The sequence below is a fragment of the Ceratosolen solmsi genome, unplaced genomic scaffold, assembly GCF_000503995.2.
Source record: "Ceratosolen solmsi marchali unplaced genomic scaffold, CerSol_1.0 scaffold7, whole genome shotgun sequence".
Lineage (NCBI taxonomy): Eukaryota > Metazoa > Arthropoda > Insecta > Hymenoptera > Agaonidae > Ceratosolen > Ceratosolen solmsi.
The window spans coordinates 2,205,598-2,227,415 of record NW_011948413.1 but is presented as its reverse complement, the minus strand read 5'-3'; the positions used below and the strand labels follow the sequence as shown (position 1 = coordinate 2,227,415).

Genomic DNA, 21,818 nt, shown 5'->3' with positions numbered 1-21,818 from the left:
TTTATTCTTTTAACGATTGCATAAGCACAATAGTGCATTTATAACAAGTGAAAAAAATATTTTATACTTTATTTTTTAAGTTAAAAACTAAATTTTCTTATACCTTTGGTAATCACCAAAATAATAAGAATTATAAATAGTAATTTTTGCAGTCAATATTTATAAAACTACACATATTTGGCAAAACATTTACAATTTAACCATTTTCTATATATAATAATATTACAGTCTAAAACACATAAAATGAAATAGTTTTGGCAAGCAATAAATGCTTATAAAACTGATTTACATACATTTCTTTAATTAGCATAAGGTAAAGTTTTGTCTGAACAAAGTTAAATTGAAAACAAACACTTTTTTATCATAAACTTAATATATAATAGCAATTTTATAATATATTTTCATAAAAATATTAAAAAATATTGTATATTAAGAAAATTATTTTGTACGGTGCTTTATAAAAAATTGGCATTCTATTTTGCTGTAAATAAAAATTGTTAATAAAATAAAATTTATTTATTTTTTACTCCTTTTTTGTATATATGTATCTACTTATTATTATAACATCTTGGTTTTGGACTAGTCTGTTTGTTCTTTATTGGTTTCCTGCCAACTGACTCTTTAGTGAAGTCATTGGTAACGATATACCTTGGTTACTCAGAGAATTACTTTTGCAGCATCCTGCACTGCTTGTACTTTTACAACAAGTATTAAATATTTCTTGTAGTTCTTGTAATGTTTTTATACAAATAACGACACAACATGAACCACAACTATTCTGATTATTGCAACAACATTTATTTTGTAAAGATGAAACTATATCTGATATATTTATTTGTCTTGCTTCATTAATTGTAGGCTGTTGCTTTTCTTGATTCTCATTTCCTATATGATTACAATTTCGGCAATTATCTTCCTCAGTATCACATTTACAGCTAGCACATTTACAGATACCAGCATCAGCTGTAATTTCTTGAAGTATATTTCGAGAAGTTTCTTCTATTTTATTTGTTTCATTTTTTGAACAAGTTTCATTAGGATAGTCTGTATAATTTATAACAATTTCCTCATTACCATTTGATGATATACCTGCATCTATTAAACTAACAGTTTCTAATTCAGATGTTTTTTGGAGTTGGTTCTTTACATCTAATGGATATGGCTCTGGGCCAAGTAAATTCACAAGAGAATGAACAGCTATAGGCAGAGCATTAGATTCTGACCATGTTGATTCTGTTCTAACAGTTGGTATTGCTGTAGAAGCAATTATTTTATCTGAAAGTTCACTTGTTAAAGAGTTTATATCAATCCACGGAGATTGTCTTTCTTCTTCAGATGCTAGAGCTAATTCAAGAGCACGCGATTCATTATTATTGCTTATAGTATCTGCAGAAGTTATAGTATTTATGTTTTCGATAGAAGTTTCATTTTCAAATGTTGTAGTTCTTTCAAAAGATAATCTATTAATTTCATCTGTTATTAGTTGATTATCATCTGACATATTTAACACATTTGGTATTTGACTAGATAAGGCATTGTATAATATAACATTGCTTTCACAATTATGTAAAGTTCTATTCATTAAATCTATCATTGGTTTATGTATATAATTCTCAACTTTAGAGATAGATTGATTTACTAAATTATTTGTAAGATTAGTTTGTGTTAATTCAGAAGAATCTTCTGTTAATGAATTATCTAAATCAACATTGCGTATTTGTAATATTGAATTATTGTTGTTTTCATGCACTGCATTTACTTCAATATCGTGATTTTGATTATCAAATAATTTTAACTGATTATAATCAGCACTATTATTAAAATTATTAAATGAATTTTGATTATTTTCACTAACTTTAATTTTTTTATTGGGATTATCTTGATTTGTAGAATTGTTTATTTTTTGGGGATGAAAAATATCAAGTATTGAATTATCATTATTATTGATAAGATTTTGTAAGTCATTATTAGAAAGATTTTCAATTGAATCTATATTTGTTCCTTGTTCATAAAGCTCCATTGGAGAATAAAGTACAATAGCAACAGGAACTTTATTAACAGTTTGTCCCAAGTTATCAGTTCGGCTGATTTCAGATGTAATATCTATACTATTAGTATTATTAATCTCTTCTTTAAAATTTGTATTTTCTTCATTTTTATTCTAAAAAAATATAAATACTATTTATTACAATATTATAGATTTAATTACTAAAATTTAGAATATAATTAAATAAAAAGAGTACGAGAATTAATGAAATACATACAATTTCATCAGATTGTGAGAGTTTCTTATGAGTTTTTAGATGGCTTTTTAGGCTATGTGGTGTAGTGAATGACCTTTTGCAGTGATTGTAGGAGCAGATATATGGGCGTTCTCCAGTGTGTGTCCTCCTGTGTGTTTTTAAATGATGAGAAGCTGTAAAGGCTTTTCCACAACCCTTTTCTCGGCACCTTAAAATAATAATTTCATAAATTTGTTGAATATAATAATATATCCAATTTTTGATTGGTTAAAAAATTTAAATCTAAAAGTTTTAAGTAAAGGTTAATTTTTCAGAATTAATTTTCAAAATATTCTATAAATAAGTCAAATTAATTAATATATAAAATAAACTAAAATTATAAGTTTGTTGAGTAGTTATATATATATATATATATATATATATATAATTATATATTATAATTTCAGATTGTTAGAAATAAATTTTAATTTTAGTACTTGAATGTTTTTTAATAAAACTTAATTTATACATTCTTGATATTATAGAGTATTTTTTATATCTAAATAATTATATTGTACTAATCAATAATGAACTATTCGCATAAATTATGATTTATTTTTATAATGATCCTTCTATAGGACATACTTGTATGGTCGCTCTTGAGTGTGAGTACGAATGTGTTTCTTAAGATCACTAAGTGTTGTAAAAAATTTGACACAGCCCATTTCTTCACAATTGAATGTATTGCCACTGTGAAGTCTTTGATGAGCTCTTAATCTATATAGGGTGTTAAATGCCTTTTCACATCCATTGTGATTACATTCAAATGGTTTGACCTTTGTATGCACTCTGATGTGAATTTTCAAACTATAAGAAGTTAAAAAGGCTTTGCCACAACTTGGTTCAGAGCATTTAAATCGATATTCACCTGAAAATTATGATAATTCTATTTGTAAATACGAAAGATTTTTAATGAAATATATTGAAATTATCTGATGAAAATTTAAATGATAGTTGATGTAAATATAATTAAATAAATATAATTAATAAAACTAGTAATTAAATTAAGTAATATAAAATCTAATGAAATCTAATTTTATTTATATTATTAACTTACCAATATTTTTAATCCAAAGAGTGCATAAATAAGAAGGTATATTAATGATTTAGTAGGAATTTAAAACTTAAATACATTATTGTTGTAGATATAAATATAAAACTAATTCTGTACTTTTATAGTGAAACATACCTTTATGTGTTTTCATGTGAGTTCTCAGGTTTCCAACTGTACTGTAAGTACGTGAACAGCCATCATATTCACATGTATATCGACTAATATGTTTTTGATTAGTATCTGGATCTGTGGTTTCGATTGTAATAACTGCATGCGAAGGGTCTTCTGGCATACTATCATTGTTGCCTGGATGTATTCGCATATAAATTTCATCAGAACTAATGGTGTGATGAATGTATCTAAAAATAAACAAATATGACAATGTTAAACAAAATAGATATTCAAACAGGATATAAATATATTTAATCAAATTTTTATATTTGGAAGATAATTTTATTATATTATACTTATTTATTATTCATAATAGATTCTTATTAGATTTTTAAAATTACAATTTGATTTCAAAATTATATTACAAATTAATTTTAAAAGTTTTTTAGAAACAGTATACTTATAAATATTTATATCATTTTATATTTCCTTAAGAATGTTTCATACTTATTTTTTAAGTAATAAAATCTATTACAAACAATTGTAATTTTCAGTTCAATGGACTGTAAATTTTATAAAACGATATTCCAACAGGACAAAATGTAAGTACAAATTGAAATGAATATATATATATATATATATATATATATATATCTTAAGATATAAAATTTTAATTTCTCTTTAAAATCCATAAAAACGATGTGTTAATTAGATAGGTCTAATTTCAAAACTCGAAATAGCCTTATAAGGAATGGCTAAAAAACGTATAGTATATCCGTGAAGTATCATAATATATACGATAAAAATTTTAAAAATATAGACATATCTTTACGTCCACAACGTAGATGGAGGTATCTGACAAATGTGCAAAGACAGTAAATTAATAAAGAAATTGATTATTCTTTGATACAGTAAATTGAAGTTATGATCATCTTGTATACCCTGTATTGTCATCATGTAGATTTTCGTTGTAGGGGGGATCACCGTCCGAATATTTTTCGTAATCGAAATCGTCGGACTGTCCGTAAATTTTAACAAAACTGGGCAGATCAAGGCTGTCATCGAGGCAATCTTGTAAATCATGTGTCACAAGAATATTATTCAAATTTGCCTCGATATCGTCAGCATGACTGTGATCCTCAAATTTTTCACCACCCCACGTCGCCATACTCTTTTTGGTGCCTCTATCTCGCGCACTCCGTCTGCTCCTGGAAAATTATGCTTTACCACTACGCAAAGCGTAAAAGGCAAGTCGAGACTACCAAAGGAGTTATCAAGGGGAATTTCACTAGCCGTTAGGTGGTCATACTGCTTTGTATGTGAATTATGTCAGCATAGCATAAATTGGAAACGAATGAATTTAGTTTTTAGAATTCATCTTATATTTACAACTCTTATTTATTAACACTTTTTATTTAATTATGAAAGTATTGATGTTAATAAACATGAATTATTACTACAATTTTATGTGTAGTACAATAATTAATAAAAAAACTTATTTTCAAAAGATTCTAATGCTTTGTAATAGCTGTATGCAATCAATCGACGAATAAAGTAGTAAAGAGACATGCCCTCAAACAATATTTACCAAAAGGTTTTTACTTTGTTTATTATAAATGTAAAACATTTTATCTATTATTTTTTGTTTTGTAATATACGCTACATGACGAGTATAATTTTTATGTTTTTCTCATTTCGAGGATAATTTTTATAGATAGAGAGCGCTGATGGTAACTCGTCTTGCGCACAATGGTTTGAAATTGTAGAATGGAAACAATATTAGTTTGTCTAATAGTATAATTAAAAAATCTTATTGTATTGTATTTATTAGACGTTCGATAAAGCTTAATAGATGAATAAAAGATAACGGATTCAATCATTGTCATATCCATATGTTGAATTTATACTTATATAAATTTATCAAGTCTTTTTAGTGTTAAATATGGGCAAATGTGAAATATAATAATAAATTAACTCTATTTTTAAAGTTCTATAAAGATAATAAAATATTTGAATTTTAATTTAATAGTTAAGAAAATTATTATATTTAATAAGATTACGTGAGAAGATAACACAAAATACACAAAATATAATTTTCGACTTTCCGGATTTCATTATGTATATAAGTTTGTTTTTATGATTGAATGCTTTTATTACATAGGATATACTTTTATAACATATGGTAAAATTGGAAGATTATTAATTCTTTTCATATTAACATTTCGTTAAATCTACTTATTGCTAAAGCTTATCGTAATGTAATTATGGCCTGATTGCGCGCTGAAAAATCTATAATTTAATTGTTTAAATGTTTTATATATTTAAAACCTACCATATTTAAGTAAATCATTGTAATAATAATGTTTAATTAATAGTAATTTTGCTTATTTTTAATTCATGTCTTTTATATTTTAAATATATGATGCTGTACTAAAATTAATATTGAATTTAAATTATCTTACATAGTCAAATAATTGTTAAATAACATTTATTTTCATAAATACAAGTTTATTATATGATACTCTCTATTTCCTCTATTTTTAAAAATTTATTCCAATTTTGTGTCCCTATGAACATGGACGAATATTACTTAAATTATTATTTTTGATATTAGCGCTCTTTTACATACGTAGCAAAAAAAATCCAATTTTGATTGGATTGTTGTTATGGACAAATTTTGAGTCACCATTATACTACGGGGCATTTTCCGTTTTTTAGAAATAACTATTGTGACTATAAAATAAAATAAATTACACCAGAAAAAATTTATTGAGCGAACTTAACCATACAAGTAGAAGGCATATTTTCAATTGACTCAACCTATACATTAAAGGTATATTCGATAATTTTCGATTAAAACTAAACTCAATATAATTTTTGTACATAGTTAAAAGATAATATTATAAGGAATGACTTAAGAAAGTTACGAAAATGTATAATTTAACATTAATTAATTGAAAAAGCGCCTTTATTTTACTTTAGTGCTCCTAAAACATTTAAAGTAATTTTACTTTTGGCACAGTTAACGGAAGCCTTAACCGGATATACGGTCAAGTTTTGACGTGGAAAAACGATTATACATTTTTGATCCTTACATTTTTCTGCTGACAGGTACAATATGTCTTCAAAGAGAGATCAAAAAGACGATCCTACTGTAAGTGTTGATACATAAATATTAAATAATTTTATTATAAATTAGAAAAAATAAAATATACTAACTTTTATTTATTTAAATTTTTAATGTTATTAGATTGATGAATAAATAATTTTTTGTAAAATATAAAAAGTGTCTGCATATAATATTTTTCTTTTCATGTGAAGAGGGTAATCTTAAATTAAAATAATGTTACAGATAATCAAAGTTAATAAGTGGGATGGATCAGCAGTAAAAAATGCCTTAGATGATGTTGTTAGAAAAATTTTGATTAAAAAGTATAATTATATAGAAGATTTTACATTGATGAATGGACGATTAGCACAATGTGGAGTTGCAGTTATCGTTGCTTTAATAGCCTTAATTTGGGATTACCTACATCCTTTTCCTGCATCCAGACCAGTACTATTAGTTTGTGTTATAGTATATTTTATATTTATGGGTCTTTTGACTCTATATATAACATATAAGGAGAAAGGAATCTTTGTAGTTGCAATACAAAGGTATAATGTTTTAAAGTAATAGTACATAATAAATTATACTTTGGTAAAAAATGTTAACAATATATTAAAATTTATTTATGTCAATATAAATTTCTGTAATATAAATCTTTTAGAAACCTATTATTTTTAAACAGATTAATATTATGAAATTGTATAATTAGAACAATAAAATTTTAAAATTGTTTTAAATTTAAATGTCATAGAATTATTAAACACAAGATATTGATAAAATATATGTACATTTATTATTTCCATTAAATATAATGTTTCTATAAATAACATTTAATAATATATGTTTTAGGGATCCAGCTGGGTTTGATCCAGATTTAATTTTGGAAGCAAGTTCATATCTTAAGAAGTATGATGATAAATATAATTTAGTTTTAAATGTAAAAAATGAAGTCACTGGTGTTGTAAATGAAACATCAGTTACAAAATCAGTCGCCAATTTCATAGATGTTAACGGGGTTCTAATACCAGAATTAGTGGAAGCAGTTGTATCGAAAATGCATGACAGCTTAAGCAGTCAGCGCAAAGATAAATAAATGCAATAATAAATTTACTTTTTTTATGGAAACTAAGTAATTTTTTTAATTTAATTATTTTCTGGAATTAGTTCTGAGAAATTAAAAAAAAATTATTCCTTTGCAAAATATTTCTCCTTACTGAAAGTCGATAGAATAGATTTTAGATCAAAAGGTATTATATGCAATTGTTAAGTGAGTCTGTGAAACATTTTTATATGAATTTTAAGAGAAAAAAATAAAAATTTGATGTTTGTTAAAGAATGTTAAAGATGAATTTATTTGGTATTAAAGAAACAATTCAAACTAAATTATATAAAAAGTTGTATTTTAAAAATAATAATGTTTATAAGTAATGTTTGTTATGTGTTGTAATTTACTTTGTGTTTATCCAAATGCATATTTTTATATGTACAATGAAAATCAGTCCTTCGGATGAATCTTTAATAATTATTTTGTTTATTCTTGCAATAATTGTAGTAAAAATTATACTATAAGTAATAATAATACTACAAGATAAATGGTGCACATTATTTAATGTCTCTGAATTGATTCCAGAAAAAGCTGCTTTTAGCTGTCTAATCATTCGTTTCTATTTATATAAAAATATTTTACATTAATATATCTTATTATTTTTTTAAATAATTTTATAAGAAATTCAATAGTTTTAAATAAAACAAAATATATGTTTTATAGTAAAATACATTAAACTAAAGAAAATTGTTTTATAAAGAAAAGTACGGTTATGTTTCCTATAAAATAAAAATAAAATACATTTTATATTTTTCAATTATTATAGACAGAGTTTATTTGATTTTTTTATAAATTGTCTATTGTTACGTTTAAATGAAGGGAAGTTAATTATTAGCTTCAAATTCATCAATAATTTCGTTATATTGGGGCATGCGTTACTTGCTGTCAACGTGTTTATACTATGATTGGTCAATCATAAATGTCGGTTTTACCAATAGGACAGTATTTCTTATCAACTTCTGTGAGTAATGCAATATTATTTGAGGATTTCAAATTTTAACGAAAGGTATATATAAGGTATATCATAACCTTGAATGTCAGGGTTACGGTTTAAAAACGTTGAGAAGGATATTACTTATTAATTGAATTATAAATTGAAGGGATTTAATATACAATTTTAAATATATTATATTGATCGTGTCATTATGACAGAACAACAGCAGAAAACTAAATGTATCACACTTAAAGGATCCGCAGAGTTGGTAAAACAATATCTTTGTAAGACATTAAAGAAAATATTAAAACAAATGATATTTATTTATTAGATATAATTATGCATGAATGTTTTTATATTATAGTATATGGAATTAACAATATTTTATATCAACGTGGTATTTATCCACCAGAAACATTTGAACCAGCTGAGCACTTTGGATTATGCATATTAATGTCTACAAATTTACAAATTGTTAATTTTTTTAATGTTGTACTTAGTCAAATTCAAGAATGGCTTATACAAAAGAAAGTACGAAAAGTAACTTTAATTATTTCAAATGTAAATACAAAAGAGGTTTTAGAAAAGTGGGATTTTAAAATAGATTATGAAACTGAATTATCAAATGGTAAAGGTGATGGAAATTTATCAGATATTGGAACTAAAGATATTAAAACAATACAGAAAGAAATCCGTGAAGTTATTCGTCAAATTACAGGTATAAGTTTAAGATTTTATATTATCTTACGTTTAAAAAGTGAAATATATTATTTGTAATTATATTTATTTATTTCAGGAACTGTCAGTTTTTTACCTCTTCTTGATTGTTTGTGCTCTTTTGATATTTTGACATATACAATACCAGAATGTGATACTCCAAAGGAATGGGATGAAACAAGTCCTGTATTTATAGCAAATAGTCAAGAAGTACAACTTAGAACATTTTCTACATCTCTTCATAAAATGGAAACTATAGTTAGTTATAAGAATACTTAAAAGTTACAAATATTATATTTGCTTCTAGAAATTAGATTATATATAATTATAACTGTCACTATATGTAATCAATATTTTTTGGAGTCTTTCTCTATGAGAAAATTTATAGTTTTCTAAATTAATAAGTGAGATCACATTAATTTCAAAATTATATGCTTTTTTTATATTTTTTAGCACTACTAATAGTAGATTAATTATTTTTATTTTTAATTTGTAATCTAAATTATTTCAATTAATACAATTTTCTTATTTTATATATCAGTATTTAATAAAGCAAAATATCAAAGAAATTTCAATTGCTATTTTCAAATGTTGTAATAATGCAAGAGTATTGTTGGAAATAAATATGGCAAATTGTAAAGAAAATATATATTTCATAAATTAAAGAAAGTGATTTATTGTTCACTGATACACAAGTGGTTCTAATTTATTAGGACTTCATTTCAAAATAAATAAGTCTAGTATTTTCTATTAGCAGTTAAAACGTATTGATATATTAGAATAACAAATCATTCTTCAATAACTTTTTAAACAATATACTAATAATATGTTATAAAAGGTACATCCAGCTTACGCATATTTTATAACAAGTTTCATAATTTAAATTTATAAATTCAAATTTATACGTACATACAAATAAACAGTTTTAGTTTTAACGCCATTTAATCTATGGAAATATATTATGTGCGACTAAAATTTGTCTTTAATACACAGTGCTTTGCTTGTTTCTAAATATCATATTATGTAAGCACTATATAGTCTCATCTTGTGTAAAATCAATTCCATTAAGAATTGCGTTACTTCAACAGAACAAACTTTGTAAATAATAGATACCAATTGAATTATATTCTAAAATTTTAGGCGAGTTAGAGGTTTTTATTTAATTTTTATAATTTCACTTATACATTTTAAAAGCTACTGTAATCCGCTAAAGTTACAAATATGGTGATTAATAACTAATCCGCAAAATCATAGTGTATTCATTTTCGAATACAATGAACTGTAATATTTTTATCAATTTAAAATAAATTATCTTATATATTTTGTATATCATTTGAACAGTAGGACATTGTGGATTAGAAGTTATTATTATTTTTTATTAGATATTCAATTTAGGATATACAATCACGTGTTTTTTAAGAATGAAATATTAATGCATGTTTTTTCGACTTTTATTTTATTTTATATTTTTCTTACATAATTAAATAGCATTATTATATTAGTAATAAAATCAAATTAACGATACCAATTTAATTTAATTTATTAATTATATAACTAGACAAGTTTAAATATTTATCAATAATTGTTCAACAATTAAAATTATATAATTATTTTGTATTATTACGGATTGCTCCTATATTTTTTAATTACTTATAAATAGTATTATACTAATGCATCCAAAAGAATAAATAAGTAATAGAAGACTTAATAAAAATTAAAACATTGAAATGTATTGTATAATATTTCCCAATTAAAAAATGTTTTCTTAATAACAATTTAATATTTAATATTACTTTTTTTGCAATGAAAAAAAAGTTTGAAATCAGAGGTTAATTAATATAAGCCTGATACACACAATATTATATAATATGTGTAGCACATTGTTGGTTTTTGATGAGATAGGATATTAATGATCAAAAATTGATTATTCATATTTTTTCTGCAATATACAAAAAATTGATTCATAGAATAGGTCAAATTAAATATTTCTTTAAATAATAAATTTCCTTTTTTTTAGATCAATGGAATATTATTTTAAAATTAAAAAAAAATTTTTTTCGGTTTATACTTGCAATCTTTCATATTTACAATATTTAAACTATATGTAACATTAATATATATTTTTAAATTTAACTTAGTAAGAAATTAATTTACGAGAATTTAAATTTATATGAATAAAATGAAATTTTTAATCATTAATTTTAGTAAGAAATAGTTTCTTGATCTCAGAATCGATCTTTTTCATTATCATTCCTTTTTCAAAAATGTGAAAATAAAAATATAAATTATTTTTTGTAAAAAAAATATAACAATGTGTATATTAATTCTATGAAATCAATATTATTTGGAATTTTTTATATAAAGCAATTATAATTACATACACTTTTTACTTCACAGAGGTGAAGTTTATTTATTATTATAATACTTTGTATATATTTTATACAACTGTAATTCTTAAAATTATACTTCGATGATAGCTGTTTCAAGTTTTAAATGTACCTTGAATGTACGGTTTCCTCAATCAAACTATTTAAATTCTCTCTCTCTCTCTCTCTCTCTCTCTCTCTCTCTCTCTCTCTCTCTCTCTTTTATATATACATATATATATATATATATATGTGTGTCTGTGTGTGTGTGTGTATGTATCTATCTATCTATCGATCTATATATCTATGTATCTATCTATCTATCTTTCTTTATCTCCATCTGTATATAATATAACGATTTTTTAAGCATACAATATTATAAAATACATTTTATTTGATATTTCTTGAAATTGAAAAATCGAGTACAAGATAACTTTAGGCTCTTTTTGTATTTTTACAAATTATGTTGAAGTATTTAAGTAATATAAAAAAGAAATGAAATATATAAATATACTATTGATTTCATATTTCAATATAAAATGTGTGAAATGGTGAGCTAACTCTACAAATTTTGTTATTTCTAAAAAATATTTGAATCTCAAGGAATATATTTTATTTTATCATTTGTTATTTAATACTGAAATTGATCTTTAAATGTATTTAAAAGAAAAAATAATTTTTTAATCTGATAAGCAGTAAATTTCAAAACATAGACATATTTTATATATTTCAAAATCAATTTATATATCACTTATTCTAGATTGTTTGATTCTGTAATTATTCAGTTATACTTAATGTTGTAACTACTTATATAATTCAGCAGATTGATATTTTTATTATGAATAATTTTCAATAAAATATTTTTACTAAATATAACTATAATTTTGAAAACATAGAATTTACAAAAAATTTCTAAATATTTTAGTTAACGTATATATATACTCAACGTTTATAAAATAAAGAATTGAATTATCATTACAGTACAATATTTTTATTTTCACAAATTTTCATACTTGTAATGTTTGGTAATTAATTATAGAATTTTAGTTTCAGATCTACTAGCATTATTTTTAAGCCTTTTTGTTATCATAATCACTATACAAAGTCCGTATCTTTTCTACTATTCATATGCTTCCATTCCGTTTGCATTTATCAAATGTATTTCACTCAGTATATATATATGTTATTTATATCATTTTTATCATAAAATTTAGTAAATCCAATTTCTCTTACATTTTTCATTATGTATTACTTAGTTTGAAAACGATTATAAATAAAATTCATAACTATCTTCGATGATTCACTAAATAGCGCTTAGTAAAATTGTTATAATACTTTCGGAAAACTATAATTCAGTCGTCATCCTATCCTTTTAATGTTTATTACAAGACAAATCCATTCATTGAAAACGCTATTAGACCAATATTTAATAAATTTTTTCTTTCTCGAACATGATAGTAGATAGGAGGATTGACTAGCTTATTCTTTAAGACGTCATTATGTCGTCTGGACACGTGACATAAAAACGTAAGTATAATATTGGCTTAGAAGAGAGAATATTTATTTCCATTTTTACTCTTAAAAAATTGAATTATTCACAGTTATCAATTCGTACGGTATTTTTATATTGGTATTTGCGCATGGACCAGGATAAACGAAATTTTCCTTCAACTTTGGAATCTATCTATGTATGGAATATTTTACAAGACATTATATTACGATATCTTGACAAGGGTAGACGTAATAAACGTTTGTGTAACTGGAATAATTCTATAATATGCTGTAATTTTAAATAATTTTGAGTTATTCCATTCATCATTAGTAATATCTATATCGCAATAAATAAATAAATAATGCATCAGATAAATAAAATACAATATAATTTATTTATTGAATGTTTTTGATTTATTTATTATTATTATGTAATAACTCAAAATTATTATGAAAATAATTCTTCAAAGGCAGTCATAAAGACTGATAATTATATATACATTTGTTTTCATTGGAGATGAACAAAAAATAGATAAGAGTTAATTTATTTATGTACAAAGATATCTGTAAAATATTGTGTATAAAAATTTATAAAATATAAATTAATATTTTATTTTACAAATACAACAGAATGTTTAAATCATTAGTAAATAGAAAAATTGAAGTAATTATTTTAGTATATATATATAATACCATAAATTAAATATTAAATATTTTATAATCATTTCTGTGTATGCATGACACTATAATAGTGGTCCTCGAATTACATGAAATTTTTTAGTTCGTTTATTCTTTTAATTTTTGAAAACTGTAGCGATTGACAAAGATGTAATTGGGTAAGTTTTATGAGCACATAGAAAAATAGCTATAAAAAATCTTGATTCATTTAATTAATTATTATATAATTTATAATCTTTATAAGTTTACATATTATAATTACACATATTTTAGATAAATTTGTCATGTTAGCTTGATTTATTAATTCTGATAATAAATATATTTATTTAATATACCAATAATTTTTTCAAACGGTACAGTTTTCTACTCTTATCGATTAGAATTAAATTTGTTGGGAAAGAAAGTTATCTAGTTTTGGTATATAAAGTTTTTATAAATCTGTTTGTTGAATTACTTTCAACAAAAAGAGCTATGGTTTATTCAATTTAAATTCAGCGGCACTAGTAAGCTTGCACGGACATTTATAATACTATGGTTACATGTTTTAAGTGTAGTATTGTATTTTTTGATAAGTGAAATTTTCTCTCTACTCATGTTATCACATGTTTCTCTCGATCTTCAGAAAATAGTTTACATTTGTTTTGAGTTAGTTTTTTTATAAATTAACACTATGAGTATAAAAATTTTATTAAGTTCTACTAATTGATATTAACTTATACAATCAACTTTAATGTTTTCTGTTGAATACTATTAGATTAACTGTAGTCATTAACAACTTACATATTTTATAGTATGATTTCATAAATCAAGAATTGTTATGCATAGAAATAATTAGTTGATATTTTAGGTATTAATATAATTTTAATATCGAGAATTTAATATTTTTTAAATGTTTTTTATGCCCAAATAAATATTTATTGGATTATACATTTGATTTAAAAATATTTATTATTATTAATTATAATTGAAATTTTACTTTATTATTATATCAAAATTTAAAAGTAAATAAAATTCATGAAATTAAATAATCTGTCTTCGCTGATAATCTTAACTTAGGTATTAGAGTAAGGATGGTATTTAAAAATACTTTTTTGTGTATGCATTGTCATTTTCATTGATGATTTTTTTACGAATTATAAAGAAGATTAATGAAAAATTTTATATTGCAATAATCAATACGATTTATTTTATTAATTATTAAAAGACAAATTTAATTATATTTTTAGTTCATTACTGACACGTTCAATTTATGTTATGTTTATTATTACTATTAACAGATATACTGAATTTTAAACGAAAACAGTTAAATTTATTTAAATTATTTAATAAAATAATTTTAAAATTTATCTGTGGATTTCTTAAATGTTGCTAGTTTCACCCATTACAAATTTATAAAAATAATCTTTTTTTATGTAAGTCGTATATAACAGATATATCAATAGAATTTATAAAGATTTAATATAATATAAGATTATAATTTATAAATTTATAAATTTATAAAGATTGTAAAACGTAAAAAAATTTAATAGAATTGGTAATAGAAAATTTAATGTTGAGATTATAATTATTATAGTCATTCAGAGAAATTATAATAGATAGAGTTAAATGGAAACAATAATTAATTCAATTAACGCAAGATGCTTGTATATAGCTAAAGTTATATATTGTATGAATGTTTTCATTCTATTAATAATTCTCAATTACTTACATAACATAAGAATCTTACTTATAAATTTTATTAGAAATATAATTAGATATACTTTTTTTAAAAAATAGAATATTATAGAAATATTTACAGAGAAATAAAATTGACAATTCAATTATTCAACGTAGTATAAGTACGTGGTATAAGTAACTCATATAAAATAAGCATACGATGAAATTTTAGATAATGGCATCTTAATTTTTAATTTTTCTTATGTTTTTTTATCATACTTAAATATAAAAAAGATCTATTCTCATGCATAAGATGCACGTTAAAAATAAGTCATATAATGATATATATATGTAAATGATAAACTTGGTATTAACTAGTTATGAACAAAATTTCGTTTAGTTCAGATTTTAGTTAAGATATACTGTCATAAATTTTGTCAATGGTTAAAAATATAGATTATAATAATACACATAATATATTAAAATTTAATATAAAATTGTTAATATAAAAATGTTGTTTTGATATTACAGAAAGTTATACAGAATCTAAAATTTGTAAAAATTCAATACCGACTTGTGGCTTTAGCTCTAATGATAATATAAGTCTACAATACCAACAGTTGTATACTTATATTTACAATGTAATTAGTTTTGTTTAAAATGTAATTTTATGAACTGTTTTATGAACGAACTCTTTTGAACTGTTGTAGTATACCGAATTTATTATTTAAAAATATATTGATGTATTACATATATTTAATGTGCATATAAGAAATTTAAGAAATTTACAGAATACATTTAATGTCGTGAAATAGTAAAAAATACAATATTTTAAATTTTAGGTCATAATTTTTAACGACAATGTAAAAAATAAAATAAATATTTATTAACATAAATAATTTAGATATTAATGATACGTTCATTAAAAGTTACAGAAATCGCTATTCGTTTAAATAAAGTTTTGAATAGATTGAAACTAATAAAATCGATATATTCATCCATGCGCGCGTGCGCATACATGCACGCTCGTATATGTATTTTATTTTTAATTTAGTCAAATTTTTTACGTACTGCGTAATTTGAGATTTTATAAAAAGTTTGAATATTTGAATATAAAATAATTTATATTTTAACTCAAAATCTAAGTTATGGATAAAGTTTTACTAAAAAATATAATAAAATTTGCCGAATTCCCGTTTATTTATTTTGACTCTTAATGAATTTTTGCTTGGTAAAATTATATTGCTGTTTCGAATATGAATCTCAACTCTGTACATTGGTTCAAGGCAGATTCGGAAATTCCTTTTCGTACTTCATATTAGCTCTCTTCATTACACGTTGAGTGTGAAATTCACTTTGCACTCTGTTTTTATTGCAAGAATTAGATTCTATTGTTAAATTCGGCATATAATAAGATTTTTAGGAAATTTGGCTTTGTAATTTAGTTATAAGACTTTTTTCTGATTCAGCCCATTTAAAATTTTTATTTTGTCCCATTTATATTTTCAATTTTTGAATCTTTTTTGAAGCGTATTAAATAAAACTTTATTTACAAACTTCATACATAAATATTATTGTATTCTTTTAAATACTTTTAGTAAATATATGCTACAAATTAATTTATAAAAGTTATTATAATATATATTCATTATTATAGATGTTATTATTTTTAAAAAACGATGTATTAATGAACACATTATATGCAATAATAGTAATATATATTAGAATCCAAGATTTTATACTAATAGAAAGTATTTATTTTATATTAGATGAATTAATTCATTAAGCTGCAGAAAAATGTTAATTATAAAAAAAAATATAAACGCACCTAGTTGATTGTACAATTTAATAATTTTTTGTTAAATATCGTTGCAAAATATTATTTTTAAGAATAAATCTAATATTTGGCGTTTTGCATAATATTAAATTATCGATCAATTTTTCTACCCAAGTGCCCTTACATTAAGATAAACGAATAAAGAAAATTTTCAGTCAATGATTTATTCTTTATGAAGCTCAATTTGCGCCAGAATATTTCTTGTATACTTTTTTGTGTATCGATACGTAAATAAGAAATTATGTTTCGAAATATAAATGGAAATGATATGGCTTTACTGAATAATCATTATACAGTTCATTTCGTAATCCAGGCACTTCTGCGAAAACTCATCGATGCAATATATTGATAATAATAAGTACTGGAAAGCATCAAAATAGTCGGAGAATATTTTTAAATCTAGACAAATACGACAGCTTGAGTAATTTAATCTAGTATAAGTAAAGAACACTTTTCATCGGTGACCTTAGATGTACCTGGACGTGAGTGAACTTCGCATCATTATCCATGTATGAAAAATCTCGAAGCCCAATAGGAGCTCGAATAAGCAGCGCGCGAAGAGTGAGAGAAACGATTTAATGACGAAGGTGTGCGCGTCTCTTCCTCGCCAAAAAAGCACGCGTCGTCATTTAACGGACGCTTTTCCAGACGGGCCTCTCCAGCGGCCGCCGTCAGCTTCTTTCTCGTATTTCCTTTCCGCGTTGTGGGTGTGGGTTGGGCGGCGCCGCCGAGACTTCCGTCGCGTGTTCCCATTCCCTTGATGTTGGCACGGGGCGAAAATATCCAGTCGCCATCGTCGCTGCATGGCGCATCGAGTTGCCAAGAGTTTATTTTCGACAACCTCTCCCTCTCACTCACTCTCTCATGACGGTGCTTTGGATCTTATTCCTCTCCGAAAGCTGAAAAAAATAACATTGGAAGAATGTGAATTTGCACCGTGATATATGTATCTTGCATCCTTATGTTGCGCACGAAGTAATTGCATTTCTTACTTATTAGTTATTTTGAGGTATTATGAATGATACTATAAATGCTGATATAATACAATGAACATCGAAAAATTTATTATTGGGCTATACTTGTACTCTCTGATATTGCTGAATGATTTTTCAAGTAATTAATATTTATTTATTTTATTTATATATTTATTTTATATAGAATTTAATTTTAGTATCAATTGGATAAATATAATTTTCAAAATAGATACCAGTTTAAATAAAAGTAATTTAAAAAATGAAAAGCTTTAGAATCTGAGTTTAAAAATACCATACTCTCAGTATATTTAAGTCATTATGAAAACTGGTATCCATTTTGAAAATGATATTTATGAAAATGAAAATGAATTTTCCATATTTATTTAGATTTTGACTGGGTAATATATTTTCGTCAAATCAATAATTTTAAGTCAAATCTTACCAAAGTGCATAATTATGTATTTGTAAAAGTTTTTTATAAACAAAAAAAGTGCAAGAAACTTCCATACAAAATATTTATTAAATTACTTAGGGTATGCAAATATTCAATTCATTTATTATAATGTTATATACACTTGATTACATTTCACTATACTCTGCTTCAAGAAATATATAACATCTAATATTGTTAATAATTTCGTTGATGTACTGTAAATCCATTTAATACTTAAAATAAAAAAATTTTGCAATTAAATATATCTTCAATTATATTATATAATTATATTATTCAACTATAAACTAGTCAAATTATATTTGCCATATTTTTAAATCAGTCAATTGAATTCTTAAATACACTATTTCAATGATATTTATTTGCAGCAATTATGTAATATATAACTAAAAAAGTATTTAGTTATTATTTATTTTAATAAAAATTCTTTTGTATAATCATTGAAATTTATCAAAAAATAATAATAATAATAATAGATCAGTAAATTTTATAATTATTTTAGATAATTGGATCTTTAACGGATAATTACATTTTTTGTTAATCTAATTTTACTATGAACCTAGTCAAATGTTTTAGTTTTGTAGTCTTTAATTTATAAATTTTAATTTAATAATAATTAGCCTATAGAAATGTATATGTAAATATTTCGCGATTTATATTTAACTAATATTGAATCTAAATTATATTAACGGTGTTGTAGTTAGATTAAAGCATTTTCTTAAAATATTAGAAATATTTTTTACATTAACATATATACTTTAGTCTTTTTACTTTCATAGCTCGTCAAGATATACAAATTATCATGTTAAAAGTTAATGTTCTTTGTATTCTAGACAATGCTACAGAATGTTTTATTTTTATTCTTATCTTTTCAAATAAGTAAATAGAGTAGTTATCAAACTGATACCAATATATGAATTTACATGAAACAAAGCGACTTAATTTTGTAAGTATATTTGAGAGCTTTATTGAAATACACTATAAATATTAAAATGTTTTGTGTAATGCTTATTTATATTGACATTACTTATATATAAAGAAATTTTTCGATTTAGTAATTTGTATCATCTTATATTATAGCAATATACAATACTGTTAAAACTACAAAGAAATGTTTATTCTAGTGTTTGTTACTTGATGTCTGTATTGAGATTGAGGATAAAGCCAGAATGAACCACCTGCAGTTTGTTGGACGTTATACAGTCTGTATTTACCGAAAGAAAATAAAAATTTTATCCATATTCTGTATTCTATTTATTGATCTAACAGTAATCATTATTATAAAACAAGTAGAATATGTAGCAAGTTATAGTACATCTAGGTATCATATTTTTCTCATTGTTAATTACTTTTTGGTAGGTCTGGAGTGATTTACCCCCTCCCCCCTGCGTTTTCAATTTGTCATATAATTGTAACTTAATTGTTACTAGGGCCTATTATATACTTATCTTAAAGTAGTGTATTAATCCAGATGACTATTTTCTTCAGAAGAAGATAAACAAACAATGCAATAGTTAAAAAAATATCTCTGTTTTTTCATTATGGAAGGCGTATGATGGAAATTTTACAAGTGGACATTTTTTAATCATAGTACCGTTGAAAATATAATAGATTTCAGATGAGACTCATTGGATGGGGTTGTATAAATTGTAGTATTTAAATGAAATTTATGTAAGTATTTTGTAACAGTTTTTATAATAAATTGAGCTTGTGGTATTTTCACACTAATATTTTAGGTATACATGACTTATTTTACACGTCTGTTTAATTGTATAAATTTAAGACTTTCATCAGTGTAGTTTATATTTTGCAATGATATTTAAATAAAATACAATAGAATAAATAAAAATAATAAAAATTTTAATATTATATTATTAATTACTACAGTTCTCTGTATTTTAATCTAATTACAATTTTAATTTAGTGTTTTATATTATGTTGATGGAAAAGTTGCGTCTTGTTACATTAATATATAAGTTAAATATAAGCGTAATTAGATAGTATATTATGACAATTACTTTTTATTTTATTTTATATAATATAAGAGTGAAAATATATAAATAATGAATGTATCATCTTTTGATAAAACAATAAGGAAATTTAATTAAAATCTTCCAATAACATTACACACGAAATATTTTTAATTCTAAAAGTAAATAAAATTTACTAAGTATTTATTTAAATAAGAAATGTATTTTGATAAAAAAGAACTTAGCATTAGTAAAGTATTTCATAATAATGGACACTCCCATTGATTAATAACGAATAGCTTCTACGAGAAGTATCAATGCGTCGTCTTCTGTTTTTTAGCTTTCCTCTCTTTCCCGTTATGTTTGGCGTGCCTTCTCGTAGTTACTTTCGAAATAATAGAATTTCTTAAAGCTTTCCTGCCGAGTTCGCTAGCAGCAGCTCTCCTTCATTTATCTCTCCTTAGATTCCTCCCTCAGTATTATATACCGTAACAATCTGTTTCCACTTTCTTTCTCCTTCTTTTTCACACTTTCGTTACGTTTCTCATTCTGTTGTTTCCGTCTTTCTGTATAAAATCCTATCCCTTTCGCCGCCTCCCCTAACACACCTTTGTTTCCTATCTACCATTTTCTTTGTTTCCGTTTCTTTGCAATTTCTCGTCTTATTGTCGAGAGTTCGAAGCACACTATTATGCAATATATATTTGAAGCTATGTGGAGGTCAGGCTAATGGAATCGGTGAGAAAGCCCTGCGTATCTTGAGCTTTTCGTTAACGAGTAGGAAACCTAGATGGAAATTGTGCTTTAACGCAAAATGCTATTACAGCGGCAGTAGCACATGTAGTAGCAACAGCATTGGAAACAGCAATGGTGCATTATATTCTTATACTAGATTGTGAATTCACATATAACCCGCCGATATATCCACTTAACTCTCGCGTGTCGAGAAAATAGAAAAGGCACATTTTTTCCGTTCTTTTTAAGACTACGGATGGGATAATTTAGGTGAATGGATATATATATATATATAATATCTTGCATATGCTCGTGTTGCTATTTGACGTAATGTCTATTACTTCTTGA

At 23.8% G+C, this 21,818-nt stretch overlaps 4 protein-coding genes across 6 annotated transcripts in view; 2 read left to right on the top strand and 2 right to left on the bottom strand.

Annotated features, from left to right (window-relative positions):
- Positions 1–507: 507 nt before the first annotated feature.
- LOC105367255 (Metal response element-binding Transcription Factor-1) lies at positions 508–4,686 on the bottom strand. The gene is made up of 5 exons (XM_011505901.1): positions 4,389–4,686; positions 3,472–3,695; positions 2,868–3,150; positions 2,265–2,451; positions 508–2,161 (listed from the first exon to the last, which is right to left on the bottom strand). Exons 1-5 carry the CDS (start codon positions 4,613–4,615, stop codon positions 596–598), a joined length of 2,487 nt encoding a protein of 828 aa, XP_011504203.1. The 5' UTR covers positions 4,616–4,686; the 3' UTR covers positions 508–595.
- A 1,413-nt stretch (positions 4,687–6,099) lies between these two features.
- Spase25 (Signal peptidase complex subunit Spase25) lies at positions 6,100–7,685 on the top strand. Of its 3 annotated transcripts, none has more exons than XM_011505899.1 (4): positions 6,100–6,280; positions 6,470–6,601; positions 6,800–7,104; positions 7,406–7,685. In XM_011505899.1, exons 2-4 carry the CDS (start codon positions 6,566–6,568, stop codon positions 7,647–7,649), a joined length of 585 nt encoding a protein of 194 aa, XP_011504201.1. In that variant the 5' UTR covers positions 6,100–6,280; positions 6,470–6,565; the 3' UTR covers positions 7,650–7,685. The 3 variants fall into 3 exon arrangements, with proteins under 3 accessions (XP_011504201.1, XP_011504200.1, XP_011504202.1); XM_011505898.1 differs by having other exon boundaries at positions 6,430–6,601; XM_011505900.1 differs by having other exon boundaries at positions 6,101–6,280; positions 6,559–6,601.
- Positions 7,686–8,689: 1,004 nt separating this feature from the next.
- Positions 8,690–9,644, top strand: mad2 (mitotic arrest deficient 2). Its single transcript, XM_011505897.1, has 3 exons — positions 8,690–8,879; positions 8,960–9,313; positions 9,392–9,644. The coding sequence occupies exons 1-3, from the start codon at positions 8,807–8,809 to the stop codon at positions 9,589–9,591; spliced, it is 627 nt and encodes a 208-aa protein (XP_011504199.1). The 5' UTR covers positions 8,690–8,806; the 3' UTR covers positions 9,592–9,644.
- Positions 9,645–17,831: 8,187 nt separating this feature from the next.
- Positions 17,832–21,818, bottom strand: part of vn (membrane-bound neuregulin protein vein) — a 287,263-nt gene continuing 283,276 nt past the window's right edge. The window contains exon 6 of the mRNA XM_011505896.1: positions 17,832–18,239. Within this exon, the coding sequence (XP_011504198.1) occupies positions 18,223–18,239 (17 nt within the window). The 3' untranslated portion in view covers positions 17,832–18,222. The remainder of the gene's footprint in view (positions 18,240–21,818) is intronic.

Bases quoted from the DNA above. Each gene is read 5' to 3' on its own strand.
- LOC105367255 (XM_011505901.1), bottom strand. From the start codon at position 4,615: ATGGCGACGTGGGGTGGTGAAAAATTTGAGGATCACAGTCATGCTGAC. The intron at 3,696-4,388 runs GTATACAAGATG...GTTTATTTTTAG, and splicing joins CTACATGATGACAATACAGG to ATACATTCATCACACCATTA. The intron at 2,162-2,264 runs GTATGTATTTCA...ATATTTTTTTAG, and splicing joins TCTCACAATCTGATGAAATT to AATAAAAATGAAGAAAATAC.
- mad2 (XM_011505897.1), top strand. From the start codon at position 8,807: ATGACAGAACAACAGCAGAAAACTAAATGTATCACACTTAAAGGATCC. The intron at 8,880-8,959 runs GTAAGACATTAA...TTTATATTATAG, and splicing joins GTTGGTAAAACAATATCTTT to TATATGGAATTAACAATATT. The intron at 9,314-9,391 runs GTATAAGTTTAA...TATTTATTTCAG, and splicing joins AGTTATTCGTCAAATTACAG to GAACTGTCAGTTTTTTACCT.
- Spase25 (XM_011505899.1), top strand. From the start codon at position 6,566: ATGTCTTCAAAGAGAGATCAAAAAGACGATCCTACT. The intron at 6,602-6,799 runs GTAAGTGTTGAT...ATAATGTTACAG, and splicing joins ATCAAAAAGACGATCCTACT to ATAATCAAAGTTAATAAGTG. The intron at 7,105-7,405 runs GTATAATGTTTT...TATATGTTTTAG, and splicing joins TTTGTAGTTGCAATACAAAG to GGATCCAGCTGGGTTTGATC.